This window comes from Crassostrea angulata, chromosome 1 (assembly GCF_025612915.1).
Source record: "Crassostrea angulata isolate pt1a10 chromosome 1, ASM2561291v2, whole genome shotgun sequence".
In the NCBI taxonomy this organism is placed as follows: Eukaryota; Metazoa; Mollusca; class Bivalvia; order Ostreida; family Ostreidae; genus Magallana; species Magallana angulata.
The window spans coordinates 7,545,122-7,564,089 of record NC_069111.1 but is presented as its reverse complement, the minus strand read 5'-3'; the positions used below and the strand labels follow the sequence as shown (position 1 = coordinate 7,564,089).

Sequence of the window (18,968 nt, the reverse complement as noted above, 5' to 3'; positions counted from 1 at the left end):
TCGGTTTTTTTTTTGGAACGCATTTTGCAATTCAAAAGTAAACTGCATTAAATTCTGTTCGCGATTTCAAACAATATATAATTTTTAATAATTTAAACCGAATTTCGGGAAAAAGACTGATGTGTATTTGAATCAAATTGAAAATTTGAATAACCATCAATACCCTAATACTGGTAAGTGTATTTAATTAAGCTGAAGTTCATAGATTTTTTTTATTTCAACAAAAAACAGTTGTAAACAATACAAAAATATCTATACAATGTAAATTGAATATAAATAACAGTAAGAAAAATGTCAATGCTCTAGTGAATGAAATACAGTCATGAACAAATGTTAAAGCATCTTCAAAAATGGTGTGAAGATCGATCCCGATCAATAATACGATAGCGCCATTGGGCGCGACACTAGCCTCCGGGGCTGGAACTCGATGTCTGTCGGGGTCAGCCTGTTGCCATTCGGTAAATCTTTGTACTCACGTGGGCCGTGAACACGCCTGTCGAAATCAGAGATAATATCATTGACATTACTCGTAATTTATGCAAAGATAATAAAGTCCACAACAAACACGTTACATGCGTAGAATTTTTTATAGTCCACAGTAAACATGTGCATTATATAAATAGTGCCTGTTGAATGTCTTAATTTTATAGATGTTTTTTATAGCATTGAATGATTTATTTTTGACGTCGTCGTGTCAATAACTGCCGTCAGGTGAGCAGACAAATTGAATAACGCGCGTTAACGCGTTATGATAATTTGTCTGCTCACCTGACGGCAGTTATTGACACGACGACGTCAAAAATAAATCATTTAATGCTTATATTTACATTCCCTTACTGAAGAAATCAATTGTTTTACTGAAATAAAGTGATATAAAGTGAAGACCACGGAGGGAGTAAATTAGTAACAGCAAGAACAGCTGATTTGTAATACCGGTTTAAACTGGTTTTCACAGAGACCGTTGAGATGAGATCGACGAGCATGAAAATATAATCCATGAAAAATAACTATTGAAATGTTGCTTTTAACAATAAAGTCAACTGTTTTGTTGAATAATTATAAAACATGGTGTTTTGACAACATTTATGAAATACATTTTTTAACCGATTACGTAGAAATCACTGTTTGAGAACTACTTATGTAAATTACATGTAAATTCATACGCAGTGAATAGGTGTTGCATTTAGAGGCATTTAAACATCACGGAATTTAATGGAAAAACACAGTAGAATGTAAATATACTGCTTTTATATAGAAATGACGTGAATTCCAACGCGAACCGTACGCGCATAATTTACGCGCATGTAACAATTAGTTGTGTTACCCTTTGCTAAGTGTGTTGCTAACGCTGAGGGTAATAGAACGGATTATCAACTGCGTCTAAACCAATCAGATTTCAGTATTTAACATGAAAGTATAATAAACGTAAATATCCTGATAAACTTACGCGGGGGATGGTCTCCTGGAAGGAGGTTCATGCTTGTCCAATGATCCATAGTCACTGTCTGAAAAAAGGTATGAGGGTGTGTCTGTTTATAATTATTTGAATAAACACAGCCTTTATATTTACATCGCATTAGTGAGAAAAAACCCATCGCGGTATATATCTAACATGTAAGATTTTATTTGCAAGATATGATCTTTTCTTTCCGAAATCGGTCAAAAAAAATAAATAAATAAATAACCTTTATTTACACCTTGCATTGATTATAAATTTAATATATAATATTTGAAGCTTGCAGTTTCAACTGTCATGCTTCTAATTAAATCCCAGTTACTATTTTAAAGAATACTTTAAAAGAACTGAAACAACGCACAATTCCTAAAATCGATGTTTATTGTAAACTATTTCAAGAGTAACAATACAAATTATCAACAAAACAAATAAAATATTGAACAGAACTATGTAACATTGATTGAGCAACGTGTCTGTTTTGGTCGGTTCTGTGTCTTCACATATACTGATTGTAGTCTCTGAAATCATCTGCAAAAGATAAGAGGTTGGAAGTCAGCAACCGGAAGCAACAAATGCAACACTAGATGGGTGCTACTGAAGGTTGCTCGGACCTTCAACGTCTTATCTTTGCAGACCACTACTCTATCGGGCTTTAACTGCTGCGAGAATTATCAAGCAGATCGGATTTTTTTTTCAAGTAACAGTTGCAAAAAATAAATTATTAAAACAAGCACGTTGTCTGCTTATAATATAGTTTCAGTTACCTTCTCTCCAGTAATCGAAATCGTCCCTTCTTGGTCGCTTTGGTCTACAAAGATATCAAATGATAAGGTATTACATATTCTTGGACAAGTATCAATCATGTCATTTTTAAATTAAAATCTCAGTAAAACAATAAGAATATTCAACGACTAAATTGCTTACTTTTCAGGAGTCACCAAGCGTCTCTGAAGACGACTGAAATCGGGAAGAAAAATGTTAACCATTAAACTCAGTATTATAATCCATTAATTTTCTCAAACTACTGTTATTCATTCAAATAATCAAAAACCGTTTACGCGACACAAGTATTTCATAGTTAGTTTATATTTTTTATGATTAGCAAAATGCTGCGGTAAATTTACCGTGGTCTCTCGTAGCTTCTGCAACATTCCATGAAGTCACACGGTTCCGGACCGCAGCACATTCCCGTAAAGCAACATCTCAACAAGTAGTATAGCAGGGCAGCGAGTAAAATGGTTCCTGAAGAAAAAAAGTGGCGTTAGTTTCATTGGGCCTCACTATTCCATGAAAACAATCTGTGTAGATGATTTTGTTGTCACGAAATCTTAAAGGTATTAATAGTAACCTAGAACCATGGCGATAGAGAAAGCCGCCACAGCGCCGCTGTCATCCCAGAAGTTGTAGGTAGAGGGCGCTGCAGTAGTTGTGGTTGTCGTAGTGGTTGCCTCTTTGTAGATAATGTCTACGTAGGTGGTTCCGGTCAGGGACGGGGAACCCTTGTCTACCGCTGTGATTGTAAATCTCGAAATTGTGCCGTAATCCAAGTTCCCAGATGGGGAGGATAACAGATAAACTCCTAAAAAAAATTAAGTCATGGTTGACGTAAGAATAATTTTATCATAATTCCTTTTTTGTGTGTTCTTTCATACAGCGTCACGTTAAAGACAGCGGTCCAAATTGAGCGTGACGCAATTAGAAAAAGTCACATAAAAAGGAATAGATGATATATATTAGAATTTATTCAAATAAAATGAGTTGTATTTACCATAAGTCACCAACAGTGCGATTTAAGTCTTATTTTGTTGACTTTATTGTTTAGCCGTATTAAAAACTGACCACAGTCGGCTCCTATTGAGTAGTAAGTCGTAGCTGATGACGCTGTCGAACTTCCGGAGCACGAGAACTCGCCGTTGACCCCTGAGTCGGCGTCTGTGGGTGATATAGTCCCCATCAGTGAGCCCGGCGCATCGTACTGGTCCACGGTAATACTGTAGGTCGACTGGGTGAACGATGGGGCGTTGTCATTAACATCCTAAAATCCGGCATAAAAAAGGTAATTAAAAATAAATCAAAACTATTAACTAATATGGCCGATTTGTAGAACTCTTTTTTTCTAAATCGAGGAAGGATTCGAATTCATTGGGTGCAAATGATCGATTACTATTTTCAATGATTCTGTTATTCTACATTGTACCTATGGAGTTGCGTACCGTGATTGTGACCTCCACCTTGGAGGTTCCGGTCTTGCTGGTGGTGTCCGTGCACACCACCGTCAGGATGACGGACGACGGCATGGCGCCGTTATCAATGTTGTAGTCCACGGCGAAAGAGATGATGCCACTGTTGGCGTCAATGGAAAATCTAAAACATTCAAAAACGTTATAGATGCACGCGGAAATTGACAAATAAAAGTATATTACCCATGGAGTAATGTTTGGGATTGAATTGAATCGCTTTTGGTAAACTGATACTAGAGGTGCGCACGTATTGACATATAAAAATAAGTGCATTGTTGAAATATGCAAAGGAAAGGATTTGGTTCTTTTGTAGTTGGTTGGTCCTATTAAATTACTGTCACCGGTGAATTCAAATGATCTTATTTACAATACTTGGGTGTTTAACACGATTAGTATTTATTGCGCTTTCGGTCTTGGGGTTAGACAACTCTATTCAGAATTGAAAAAAGCAATAAAATCCAATCATAATTTGCTCGACATAACTGTTTATGTAAACGTGTATCTGTAAATAGCGAACTCACTCTTATACAACATTTCCAATTATGTCGTCAGTGAGGGGTCGATCTCAATTAAGATTACACCATGTCCTGTTCAATATCTGATTGCAGGAATGGGCATCATTGATGTGACGAGGTATAATAATAAACTACATATCATAATATCGGGACCTCCTTGGTTTAAAGCTTTAATCACATGCAAAGAAGATTTCGTTCAGACGTTAATTTTACTTTCTATTGGAGTGTGAACACAGAAGTATCACTCTGCCGTTTCATAACACGTCCGAACAATGAATCTCTCTTACATTTGTGTGCCTCGTTGATCATTGTGTAAACAGATGATCGCACTTAAATGATAAACTGTTATTAAACGTATTTACTCCTAATATTGATAGTATATTGACATACTGTACATATATTTTAATTCATGATTCTATTAGATGAATTAAACGTTAAAGGCGCTCAGATAAAGAAATTGTATATATACGGCTGTCCCGTGTTCTAGCCTTTATCTATTGGCACCGAACCCCTTTGTCAAAATCTTGCTTCAGAAAAGGCAAGCCAAGACCATTAATCTTTACGAGTCCATTATTTATTAAATATTACACCATTGACTAACCTGTTGCTGTTGTTTCCCGCGGCAAACGACAAAGTATAGGCCGCCGCCCCATCATAGTCCCGAACTAGGAAATTCGGATTGTACGTCACACTGCCAGCCTGTCAAATAAAAACATTGCAATAAACCAAAGCGATCGTTTTGTATCATCATCCACCTCATCAACCTCATCCACCTCATCATCCTCATCATTACATCAACATCCTATTTTACTGAATGGATGCATGACTTTTTTTTGGTCCCTGCCAAAACTTAATTAACTACTACTCCTTTGGATCGCGCGTTGCTTAACCCCACGAGGTTTGTGACATTGCAGTTGGGTTAACTTTGTAAATCTCTCTTTGTCTCTGTATGATTGGTTCGGAAGCTAAAAAAAAAATAACAACAAGTCAATACCAACCGTAGCCTCTGCGAGCGTGACGTAGTAATACGTTTTGTCGAAATAGCAGGCCTCGTTGATGTTGTTGATGTTAACCGTGAGGTCAATGGGCCCCGTGGTTGCCATGGTATCTGTGACTGTAAACGAAACTGTGAAGGAACTCCTTGTCTCGTAGTCGAAAGTCTGGCCCGCCGTCAGAGACAGCTGCAGAGCTAGAAATATACATGTACCATGAAAGCTACAATATACATGTATGCTGAAAACTAAAAGTAAAGCTACAATAAACTTGTATCAGAAAAGTTCAAGGTTCTGGAATTTGAAAGAATGCGATTAAAAAAAACCAAAAAACAATCAAACAAACACACAAAACCCACTGATAATAAACTCACTGTTTGTTGCGAACGTAAATAATCCGGAATATGCGGGTGGATTGACTGTCATGGTATACGACAACGTCGCACCTGCGTCAGCGTCAAATGACGTCAGTGTGTATAGAACCGTGCCGGAAGCAGTGTCCTCATTCTGGCTGATTGTTGCGGGCAGGTTTGTGAACGTGGGCACGTTATTGAGATCTGGAAAAAGGGAAGTAGGATCAGAATTCGTTGGAGCTGAGTTCCCTTTTCTTATGCTGAAATACATGTAATAGTTTACATATTGAATATTGATGTTAACCTGTGAGCTGGACCCTCAGTTTTTCTGTGACGGCGATGGAGCCGTCGGACACGGTGACGTACAGATCTATGGCCGCATTGGTCTCGAACTTTAGATCCCGAGCTGTTGTGATAGCACCCGTTGCTGAAACGAAAAGGTAAAAAATGGATACATAAATTGATATGGAGTTTATGACAGGCACGTAAGCATCATTTTTGAAAGGGGGGGGGGGGGGGTTTCCAGACTCAACAAAAAAATATTGACAAACAAAGCAAAATAAAATTGGGGGTGGATGTGAATGTTATTTCATTTTTTTTTACATGTAAATTATAGAAAACCTTTGCTGTGCCAAAGCGTGGGTGTCTAGCTGTATGAAAATTGTAAAAACATGGGACACAATTTTACTCACTTCCGTCTATTTGAAAGCTCGTTGTGGCGGGAATACTTGTTATTGTGTACGTTAACGGCGTATGACCGAGGAGATCTGTAGCATCCACGTCAAATATGGCGGAATTTACCAGCGTTGTCAAAGCTGCATGAGTAGTCGTCGCTAAAACAAAACGCATTAAGTTGCTTAAAATAGCACAACATTGATTAAACAGACATAGTGCATGTTTGGGTTGGGAGAGGAGGTATAGAATTAGCATTGGTCAGTGAATTACCCGGGATGTTGGTGAAGGTGATTTTGTCTCCGTCAAGGATGTCCACTGAGAGCACGGCTGTTGGTGTGTTCCCCGTGTTGTCGTCACACTGCACTGTAAGTTGGTACGTGGGGTTGGTACCGAAGTTAAACGTCGGAGAGTTAGTGTAGACGCCGAATTCTAAAAGACGATAATACAATTCAAAAATGAAAAATCTAACCAAAAAAAAGACGAAAAAAATAAACAATTTTTTTACTGTTGATTACAACTATTTTTGACTTGGAGGTATGATTGTGTGGCCTTACTGTTGGTGACTGGGTCTTTGAGAACTCTGAATGGAGCTCCCGCTGGGGTGGAGGTAGATATGTCACAGTTGAACGGGTCGTTGTCGGCGTCCGTCACCGTCAGCGTGTAGATCAGCCGGTCCACCGTCTCTTGTTCGCCCACTGTAACGGACGTCGGGAGTCCCCCGAACTGTGGCGCCTAGAGAAAAGAGCACGAGTCAGTAAATAATGTGTACTTGAATATTTAAAAAAAAAACGTAATTAAGTATACATTGTATAAATAGAAAAAAATCGTTAGTATTTATTGTGGAAAAAAGTCCCCCAATAGTGCATATAGAAAACAACGTCAGTATAATCATTGTGCAAATAGATAAAAAAAAATCAGTACACGTTGTATTCATAGTAAACATTTTCTAACCCCATCAAACAGTTTATACGGAACGTCTTTAAACATTGTTAACATTTATTTTTAAAAGTCAGCACATATCGTATACATAGAAAAAACACGACATTAAAGATTGTATATTCATATAAACGTCAGTAAATTATATGTACTTAAAAAGCACGTTAACTTTGTGTAGATAGTAAAAAGTATATAAAAATTGGCATATAGCAAAAAAAAAAAAACGTCAGAAGAAAATTGTGTAAGGTGAAAAACGTCAATAGATGTGTACATAAGAAAAAATGTCCGTTTTTTTTGCGTAGAAAATTTATGATGCAGCTAGTTTTATTCATTCGGCTTGTTTTGACAACTTGAAAATCTAACATCACTAAAAATCTGATATTGAACAGAGCATGATATAGGAATCTTATTTTGTATGCGTACAATTCATTATTTTTCAACCATTCACTCTCTATTATTTTTCGAGTGTCGTTTCTTATGAAATAAACCTCATCCAAGTACCGACCGGCCGACATTCATCTCAATTAAGCATTCAGAAAATAAAAAGATAAAAATCCAAAATTGAGACCCATCTGAAAATTAAGCTCTGAGTGGGTTATGTGTATTTCTATTCTAATCGCTAAGTGAGCACTTGTTTCTGTAAAATCCTTTCTCTGATTTTTTTGGGGCGGTTTAAACATTTTGGCGGTACAATTTTTACAATTGTTAACCTCCTACATCGTTCTATATCACCGCCCTCCGCGAATCAGATCTAGAGTAAAATGCCGTATAAACATGAACTAAATTCAGTGCTTGCGTTCGAATTCAAATTTCGATCTATAACATCTTTTAATTGCTCGAAAAATTCAATGGCGCTTTGAGTGACTAGGCGTCCAAAAATCATTTTATGAAGTTATAAATAATTTCTGGTCTACTTATCAACGGTCACCCTGTACCAAGTGTATGACAGATTGAATGGAGACTTAATCCTCAAACAGTACTATCATTAGTAACGCCAAAACGTTCAGTCCAAACTTAAAGCCTGCTTGAATCAAGATAGCATGAAAATAGAGACTTATTGCCAATGCATTGAAAATGGTGAATGTTCGTTAATCCTTGAAATTTTCAATCTTTGAGAGGAGTAAGAATAGATTCTTCGTAAATCACGTATAGACGTTTAATGAAATTGTAAAATTTATTTACGAGTTTAAACTTACTCGGTTCTGCTTCAGTTTGTGGCACATTATCCAATGACGCCTGTCAAATGTCCTAACAATAGTGTATAATAATAGCGTTTCACTTTAAAAAGAAAGTTATCAAAACTTAATTTGCTGTATATATTTAAACGATATCGTGGGTGTACAATGTTTTTCTTAATCCACCAATTGACGAATAAGTAAGCGCTATTATGTAGAGATTCGTTGAAGGAGATGAAAAGACTTTGGAATGGAGAGTTCTACTTCTCGTTAGATTTTCACAATTATGCTGAAGATTGCACTAGAATGCTTCCAACCCCATCTAGCAATTTTCTTCGAGTTAAATGTATTCATTTGATCTGAAGACTGCACTGACATAATTTTTTTAAGTCACAGAACATTAAATGACTACACTACAATAATCTTATAATTTGATGTTTGTCAATAAATCAAATTTTTACCTGCAACCAAATATTTAAATTCGTTTGAAAAAAAAATCTATTATATTAATATTCAAATGTTAACAGGTCCTCGTTATGTAGGACGTTTCTTAAAATTTTCCTTTTCATCCAAATTCCTGTCTGCAAGGGGTTCTTTATATATAATGAACTAAAAAAATTAATGAATATTCTTTATACCTTTGAAAACACATACACTACCATATTGAAGGCGCAAAAGGCAATTTTCTATCTAAAAGATGGGATGGACGAATTCTTGCTTTGTTGTAATTTTTGAATGCATGTTTATTGATTCAATTTAAGGACGTTAACGCGTTTCAAAGAGAAGTAATTTTGTCATAATTATTTGGTCTGCATATTTGACAGCCCCATAGACATAAATATTAAAAACCATCGTTATAAAAACGATTCGAGTTTTAACACGAATCCGTTTTATATCTTTTTTATTCTTCGCAAATTTTAGCAGTAACTGCATAATCAGGAGCAATGGAATTCCCAATTTATTCCATGTCAAATATTCAAATCAAATATTACAAAATTGGATTAAAAATTCATGTTTTGTGTGAAGGTAGCGAAAGTTGTGAATAGATGTATTCCTCTAGATCACAACAAGAAAAATAATTCTTTTCAAATTGAATTATGAAAACGAACAATTACATATTTTCTCATCGTAAATCCTTTACTTTACACTCTAATATGTTTAGTTCAAAAATATTGATTTAATAGATATAACGTTGAGACTGTATGACCTGATATCTTTAGTTATTTTCATTTGTGATAGAGAGACTCAAATACAGAACAAGCTTATCCATAACCTCCGCTTTTTATTCACTCCAAAATCATCTCATTTTAGTACCGGTATTTCACGAATGTCTTTTACAGATGTTAATCACATTCGTGCTATACTTTGAATTGAGAAAAAAATACAGTCGCTGAAAGTAAAAATCCGATAATTGCCTTCCTTTTATTATTATTATTATTACTGAAGATACAATAGTACTCTACAAATGCACAGGGGGATTACAAAAGATGTCTTGAAATTTTACTCAATGAAGTTTTCTAGCGCCTTTAATAAGATATGATTTGGACATAACGACAAGATTTTATATATATTCATCTATCTCAGTTTTCTTCATTTAAAATTTTAGTTGATATTTACCCTTACATGTATTTAAATAAAGATCACTGCTCTGATTAGTTACACATTCCTAAAACGTGACGAAAATCCATAAATTAAAACATTCATACACCAACTTCCCCCAATTCCCTCTGCTTATCCTTGCCAGTTAATCAGAAGTTATCTTAGTTTTCTGGATTGCCAATTCAAGATAAGGATCTCATAATAAATTTGATTCCGCATGACAACGTACACAAAACACTTTCTATATTAATGATATATAGCATTGTTGCAACCATTTTAATTTTAAAATAATGACAAGTATTGAAATAAGATTTAAATAATGGTTGAAAATCCAATTTTAACTAAACACTCCATTGGACCATGAATAGCTCCTATAAATATAATTTTCTAAACGATATAATACATCTCGTCGCCGTCAAAAGCTAAATGTATAATTGCACTTGGCGTGATATATTCAGCTTTCACTGGGTGGTTCTATCTCTTCAGTAGCAAACACAGACCTTGGACAACGTTATTTATCAGTTATTCATCAGTCATTGACAACGTTATTTGTCAGTTATCCGTCAGTAATTTACAGCGTTATTTATCAGTTATCCGTCAGTCATTAACATTATATAAATATTGCCTGTTTGGGAGGGTAACAGTTGAAATTGACACCCCGAGAAAACCATTGTCAACCGACGCGAAGGTTATGGTTTTCGAGGGGTGTCAATTTCAACTGTTATCCTCCCAAATAGGCACTATTTATTTTATTATACTGATTGTCTTAATTTTATAGATGTTTTTACTGCTTTTATATAGAAATGACGCGAAGGTATTTGTCAATTATCCATTAGATTCTAATTCCCCTAGAAATGAATGCATAATGGGTTTTTTTTTGTAATGATGTACTGCGACAAAATCAAATTTGTCAGTTGTCCGTTAAAAGTTTTAACTCCACAAAAATAAATGCATGATAAATTTTGATGATAAAGTACTGCGACGAATTCAATAAAAGATAAAAGTCATAATGCATTTAATAGCAATAAACAAAATACCGGTATGGAATATTATATAAATAGTGCCTGTTTGGGAGGGTAACAGTTGAAATTGACACCCCGAGAAAACCATTTTCAACCGACGCGAAGCGGAGGTTGACAATGGTTTTCGAGGGGTGTCAATTTCAACTGTTATCCTCCCAAACAGGCACTATTTATTTTGTTATACTGAATGTCTTTTTTAAGATTTTTAAGAAAATTTTACTGCTTTTATATAGGAATAACGTGAATTCTACAGCGAACCGTACGCGCATAATTTTCGCGCATGTAACATTTTTTAATGTTACCCGTTGCCAAGTGCGTTGCTAACGCTGAGGGTAATAGTAAATATTATTAACTGCGTCTTAACCAATCAGATTTCAGTATTTAACATGAAAGTATAACAAATATTTATATAAGATATTGGATTGTGTATAATAGAGAGACTGGTATTTTATCTCCAATGACAACATTTTATGGTTTATTAACTATCATTAAATATAATGTATTTTCTGCTCAGACGATTTTTATTTCTCTCGGTTTCCATTCACAATACCCCCATCTCTGGTCGATTTAATATGATTGTGAATAATTTCTTTTTAAATGTATGTCTTGTACTTTTACCGAAGAAAACAGTTCATCATCGTTTTAGCACAGAGTTTCTACGACTAAATACAATGAGATTAAGTGGAATTATCGATACATTTTAGGCAAACTTGATGTAATATTTTTTATAAACAGTTCCGAATATTTATACTACAGGGTTTTGTTAAAATTATCAAAGGTCTATTAGAAATTATTTGCAGGTAAATTATCATATTGAATCTGTTCTATTTTGGTTTCGCTACTTTCGGCCATTTCTTTGTAATTCCATTCTGTGACCGTGGCTCGAAGTTCATTCGGAGTGTTGGGGACAAACAAAAACATAAAGAACTTTTTATTGAATGATTTGATGCAAGAACTTTGGTGAGATTTGTTGAAAGGCAATTTAGCTATTTAAATCAAGAAAAAAGAACTTACCAAAAATGTTTGAAAGGAAACACAAACCAACTCAGTGAAACAGAAAAAGTTCAGTTGGTTCAGATGTGAATACATTGTGTTTTTTTTAGAATAATTGTTACGTTCTTTTTAATTATACATCAAGTAGAAAATCAAGACATTTATTAAAATTATACGTAATAAAACTTTGCCTTGCAGAAAATCTTTTGAAAGTCATCAAAATTGTTGTATTCATGTAATATCTAGATTATGAATCTGATAAAAGAAATTACGTTTTAGGAAACATTAAGAAAAGTTGCAATATACTGCCTCATTTGCTTTATTCTAAATGAGGATATATAAGGTCCACGCCCAAACTGACGGCAAAACAACAAATTAAAAGAGTTAAACATAAAATATTAAAATACAAGTGACAATGCCCCATACAATTTCTACCAAAAAGAAAATTAATATAAATTGATTTATGGTCATATTGTTTTCTAAAGAAGCTGGTAACTTAAGGGAAGTGAGTACTTTTTCACTTTAATTAAGAAAGTACTCTTTCTTCGTTACCAACGTTATTTCTGAACGATAAAAAGGAAACAGAAAAATTAATTTGATCATTGCCGAAAACATAAATATATCTATGAACGAGCTTATATACAAACAAACAAATCAAACTTACGGCTCCTTGGCATCCCCGTAGAAGTCCGAGGACTAGGACATACAGAGAGAGGACGATCTCCGCACGACGGTCCATCACGCGCTGCACGTGTTCTATCAGTATTTTATATACAGTAGTGTCTTAGTCTCAGTATTTTTACTCTATATTATTTATATATACTTCAAGACATACTGAGGATAATTGTGGCATCATTAGAATTCACGATCCACTTTCCCTCCCAGGTTTAACTTTAAATGTTCTTTAAAAGACGTCGAAATTTCTGTTGAGGTTCTCTGTTCAAGGTAAATTATTTAAAATCCCTCTTGAAAAGAGTAAAAACCGAGATCTTTGCGAGAGTTTAACAATATGTCTTTTATGATATATGACTGACAGTATATCATGCAAATACACCATTCATTCTAACGCTAAACTTTGTAATAAGAGGGGACGATTTGAAGGGACATGTACACTCGCTTGATTTGTTGCGATAACCTGCTGAATATTTCACACCAAAAGGTATTTAAACTTGATGAAAAGACATTAAGTCAGACTCTGACATGTTTACCTCGCGCACTGGACGCTGGCCAAGCATTCATTGGCCTCATGACGCCATTTGGACGCCAATCCTACCAATGGATGGTTAAGGTGCTTACGTAACACCAATTATGGTTTTTGTACTTTATCCTTCGTATAAGCCACTTTGTATTGAAGTGATATTTTGTACTTTAGAAATCTCATCAAAAGAATTAGGTTTTTTTTTATCAATTCATTTACCAATAAATATACACGTCATTTATTTACAAAATAAGTTTTGATGTAGGATCGATAAAAATGTACATGGAATTGATTTATGTTTAGGTATTGCAAAGATATGCACTATATGTATATATACGTTGACATTTCGTATTAAATTACAGAACATCCGTTTCATTATGTATCTATGAATGGAGATAGTTGTTTTGATAAAGGACCGAACCTCATTTAAATTGAATGTTTATTTAAAAAAAGCTTAAATCGCTTTTCAAATTATTTTTTCTGTCAAAAGAATATACTGTTAATTGAATTCAAAAAAGTCTTACTTCATATTAAGGAAAATAAGGTATTAAACTTAATCAAAGCAACCCATCTTATTTAAAATGAAATGGTGAGATACAAAGAGTAGAATACAAAATAAAGTGATGTGGAAAAAGAAATAAAAATCCAGCAATATGCTTTGACTATAGAATGTTGTCCTTATTAAGGAAAACATCGTTTTATTTGAGAGTTTATTTAAAGCAAAAACATTTGATTGCTTTAAAAAAGTTTTTTTGTCAAAGAAGTGACATGGAATACACAAAAATCCTTTTTAAAATAAAAAAAAATTAAATTTGATTTCAGTATTTTCTCACGCTTTTGATAAAGTGATAAAAAAACAAAGAGTACAAATGCAATAAAAAAAAGAAATAAAACATACTACATTTATAACATATCATCAATGGATATGTATACGAGGACTAACAAAGAGATGCATGTAATTAGTCGATAATAATTAAATTACCTGTGAGATACATGTAAATTAACGTATTTTATTCCCATAGCTGGAGCTGAAAAGAGATTGAAACACACACACACACATATATATATATATATATATATATATATATATATATATATATATATATATATATATATATATATATATATATATATAGTCTTTTGATCAAAACTCAGATTACTGTAATTTTTCTTATCATGTTTTCTTATAGCTCAATTTATGATACATCTCAATTCAAAATTTCAAATTACACCATGCATTTGTAAAAATTATTTCTTGCAATGCACTAGTTACCAAACTACTTTTCATAATTTTTTAAATTTGCTACCTATTTGGTTTTTGTGGGGTTTTTTGAATCACTTAAACGCACTTAAATTTATCTCATATAAACTTTATACCTTTAAATGCATTTATTTAAAATATCATTTTTTTTTAAATTTTCATTACAGACTATACATGAATATACATAATATATATAAAATGAATATACAAGTAAACGGCAATATTTCTCAATTGTAACTTATACTATAAAATCGGTACACTGTAGCTTCAACGAAGTCACTCATCAGAATATTTGCGACATATGCTCATTCTGTTTTCCAAACAGAAATGAAAAGAGGTTTAGAAAGAGTTTAAAAAAAAAAAAGAATGACATGTTTTTGACGTAGTATGAAATATAATGTGTTCGCTGGCTAAAATGTGGAGACACAACACAAAATCTTCTTCAAAGGGTTCCCTTACTTTGATTTCTCAATCTTTTTAATTTTTTATCCCCAAAGTTTTCATGTTTAAATAAACATCCCCTACCTTCAAACAGTTTAAAAGTGCTGATTTGATTCAAAACGAGAAGTAAATCATTTTTCTATTGACTTTTATACAATTTCAATCATTGTCGGCAGACATAGTGCTAATTAAAATCGGTGACAACGCTAACCCCCAACGTAACACCATACTCAAAGATAACAGTACAATCTGATTCAACCAAAAAGACGAATACAGTTTGTCTAGAAATACCTGGTCATTCACTGTATAACGTTAAAGTTGGTGTAAAATAGGGTCAATGTTACAATGCATTTGGAGAAAAAGTACGCACTTATGATTATTTGATTTTAATGCATGTTCAATTTGAGACCAAGTCAACGTACATCTACTTTGGAAAGAAATACTAGTACACATTTTCTTTAGAGGCGCGTTATTTTTTTTACCATATACATGTATGGGCGCATTTTTGAAGAAAAAAAATATGCACAGCTTGGTCGATAATTTGAAATGTTCAGATTCGGTGTAAAATAATTTGAACCTTGTTAGATAAATCTTAAAAACTTTTTTAAAAAAAGGCATCATTGCAATTCAGTTTCATGGGCAACTCAAGTCTTTTCCCCCGGTCTTTTATTGGCGATTCTGTTTAAGTACGGGAATGGACAGTATAGGGTAAGAGTTGTTTGCACCATACCTGTTATGTCAGCTTGTTTTTCAATATGATAGAGTGCGTCAATTACAGCAATACATCTTTTTGTCATTTTGTTTACGTCAACGCGAAATCGACAAAAGGTATAAAAATGACATATCAGGATGAAATTGACGCTAGCGTCAAAAGAAATGCCGCTAACCGACATTAAAAGGTTTTCTTTTTCTGAATAAAAAATATATTTGAAATGTTTGTAGTACATGAACAAACCACTCTAAACATATATACAAAGTTACATGTACGTACATCAGCCAATTGCTTTAGAATGCAAAGAATAAATATTTCACTAATATACAGTATACTTTTTCAAAAATATTTTAAAAATATGATCTTGTTAAAGCACACGCTCTCTCCGAGCAAAGATGCGTTGCAAAGACAAATTGTTCAGTTGAACTAAACATTTATAATTATAGCTCCGCCAAAACGTTCATGATTTATTTTTACATTCATATCATATACTAGTAACAGACCGCTTTCTGGCGGCCGATACTGATAGTTATGCTTGGGAAAGGGGACATTATTTTTATTTTATGCATATTTTTTCAAAATTCGTAAAGTGCCTCCATGATTAAAACGTTAATATGCACTCCTTTAAAGCACTTTGAAAATGTTTTTAAAAAGTGCGTTGATTTGTCCCCAAAACGCTAATTTTATATTATTTTTTTTTTTTACGAAAATCATAATTTTATAAAAGCGCGCTGATCCACCAGCTTATATCTGTTATCAAATTAGTAAACTTAGTAAATGCGATGTTTTAATTTTTAAGATTTCACACTCATTCTTTTAATAGTTATTTTGTTTTACCGTCTATAATCACAGTATATGAACTTTGATTAATGTACTTGTAATTGAATAAAAATCACTTTTTGAAAAATTTGTTTCAAGTTTATCGACCATCGTTGTTTTTTTTTTTTTAGCTCAAACATGACGTTTAACGTCGAATTTTATCAGTTTGGACAACCTTACAATTGATCAATACCTAGTGTGTCCTCAGCTAAATTTCGTTAAATCACATTTTTTAAAAAATCAAAAAGATATAGAATGATAAAAAAAACTTCTTTTATCACATATTTATTCTAATAAAGTTGAACTTTATTAAAGCGTGTCAAGCTAAGGGACAGATCTGGGCCTCAGTCTGAAGTCTCAGTTTAACACTTTACATAAATATATTGCTCCCAAAAAGATGCGTTTGAAATTATTATGCTTTTCAAACGAGACAGATCATTTGAAATAAAAATCGAGTAAGATAAGATCGGGGATTTTAAAATTCAAATTATATAACAGAACAGAATTAGCGGGAGTTTGTACAGAAATGTATTTTTTAAGGTTATTTAACAAATTAAAGTCGAACGTCATAGACCTAAGTATCATTGTTCACAAAAAAAAAATGCATTTACATGTAGTTAATGTAGTTATGTAAAACGAATCATCATGCCAAAACATTTTATGCAACTAATTCTTGCAAAAGATTAATGGCTATTAAGGTAAATAATACCGATTTTATATATGTTCTTCATCGCCATTTTCTTTATGTTTCGGTGGATAGCTCTATTTCTTTTCATTGAATAAATTATATCAATCATTTTCATATCTTTTTTTCAAAGCATTTTTATTCTTTCAATTTTTGATTTCGAGTGAGTAGCTTAAGATATATGAAATATATCAAAAGAAAACTGTGGTAAAGGTTTAACTAAAGGGCAGCTTCTATATTCAAAAGGACATTGCTTTTGAAAATACTGATATTGAATATTTTTGATTAAATTTGCATGTACGAAATAATCTTTTCCAGTGCCATCTGATAGTCCCAACTAACTGCTTTATATCGTGGTTCAGCTGTTGTCGTTTCCAATATTTAAACCTCAGAAGAAACGCAAGCATTGAGAAAAAATAGCTCTAGCTTATTGACATGTAGTCAATAAATAATAAAATTTCCTAGTACAATCTACACCGAAGCAGTTACTCATAAAAATATCAGTATAATTTTCTATCTTTTTTTTTTTTTTTTTTTTTTTAAAACCAAACTGATTTTGTTACATAGTCACGGTTTCTACGCAACTGGTCGTTTTCGATAATAATGTAGGTTGCCTTCAGCTAAAACCCATTTTTAAAAGAAGAGAAAACCTGTATACAAATTGACACATTAGGTTTAACTTTTTGTTGTGTTAAACCTAACGCATGCATGAACTTTTTATTTGTTGTCAGCAAATATAACCGGGTCACTCTACTCAATCCATTTGGTTAGTACCATTTGTTTAGGTACTAAGCATACAAATATTCTGACAAATGAATTGTTTAGAGTTAGTCAATATTTCTTCTCTTAATAATTGTAAGTAATCAAAGACAAACTCGCACAGTATATACAAAAGTCATGTATATAGTATCTTTTCAACAATAATAAATAATAGTATTTTACTTAATCTTTGACATGTTTACAGAAAATCAAAATGTTCACCTGAACATTGCATTTTATTATAACCCAGGAAAACAGAAAAAGTACCTTATATAATTTATAACTTCTATACAAAAGAAAAAATCCGACTTTTAAGATTAATTTTCTGTTCAATTTCATTCTTTTTAAAATAAATTCTATGCAAAGACCCGTACTACGGGACTGCGATTGGACCAATTCTTACGTATCGTGCTAGCTCCTACATTTATATGTACCATACCAGAGGATTTAGGACTGATCAAAATCTTCTCTTTATATATATATATATATATATATATATATATATATATATATATATATATATATATATATATATATATATATATATATATCCATTCAGGAGAACATGTTCTTGGTCTGAATGATAACATGATGCACCTCAACTGAATATTTGAAAAAGTTGGACGTATATGTTTGTCACTTCCTAAAGGTATCATTGAAGTTGTCAAACTTTAGAAATAATTCAAGATTTCAGCGACAGATAAATCATTTTGATCTAAAGAGAAAGAGTTGAAATGGGGCAATAAATTTGTTATAAAGAAGTGACCATGAGCATGCAAATATCTACTTATTTACATTCTTAATGCGGTAGCAAATCAAAGCCGATCGTCAATGAACAACCTTAATAAACATTGATCTATTTGGCTGTGTTCTTTGTCTCTATGTAAACGATAAAACGTTATTCAAAATGAAGAAAAGACAGTATATAAATGCTGTACATGCATATACATACACTTCTTTAATGCCATCCATGCGTGGTTAGGAAGATGAGAAGTAGCGATCAGATTACCTCATGGTCAAGTTTTTTTTTCTTCTTCTTTTTTTTTTTTAATACTTTTAAAGTCATTCCAATGAATACATTACATCAATCAAAAATCAATGTTTTTTCTATTTAGCGACTTAGGTATTTCTTTTCAC

At 33.0% G+C, this 18,968-nt stretch overlaps 1 protein-coding gene across 2 annotated transcripts; it reads right to left on the bottom strand.

Annotated features, from left to right (window-relative positions):
• Positions 1–208: 208 nt before the first annotated feature.
• LOC128182121 (cadherin EGF LAG seven-pass G-type receptor 2-like) lies at positions 209–13,043 on the bottom strand. Of its 2 annotated transcripts, XM_052850737.1 has the most exons (16): positions 12,621–13,043; positions 6,786–6,963; positions 6,502–6,660; positions 6,249–6,389; positions 5,861–5,983; positions 5,578–5,760; positions 5,210–5,400; positions 4,813–4,910; positions 3,670–3,820; positions 3,296–3,491; positions 2,805–3,035; positions 2,581–2,698; positions 2,381–2,413; positions 2,221–2,264; positions 1,448–1,505; positions 209–493 (listed from the first exon to the last, which is right to left on the bottom strand). In XM_052850737.1, the coding sequence occupies exons 1-16, from the start codon at positions 12,693–12,695 to the stop codon at positions 373–375; spliced, it is 2,100 nt and encodes a 699-aa protein (XP_052706697.1). In that variant the 5' UTR covers positions 12,696–13,043; the 3' UTR covers positions 209–372. The 2 variants fall into 2 exon arrangements, with proteins under 2 accessions (XP_052706697.1, XP_052706704.1); XM_052850744.1 differs by lacking the exons at positions 209–493; positions 1,448–1,505 and adding an exon at positions 1,820–1,984 and having other exon boundaries at positions 12,621–13,041.
• Positions 13,044–18,968: the final 5,925 nt, after the last annotated feature.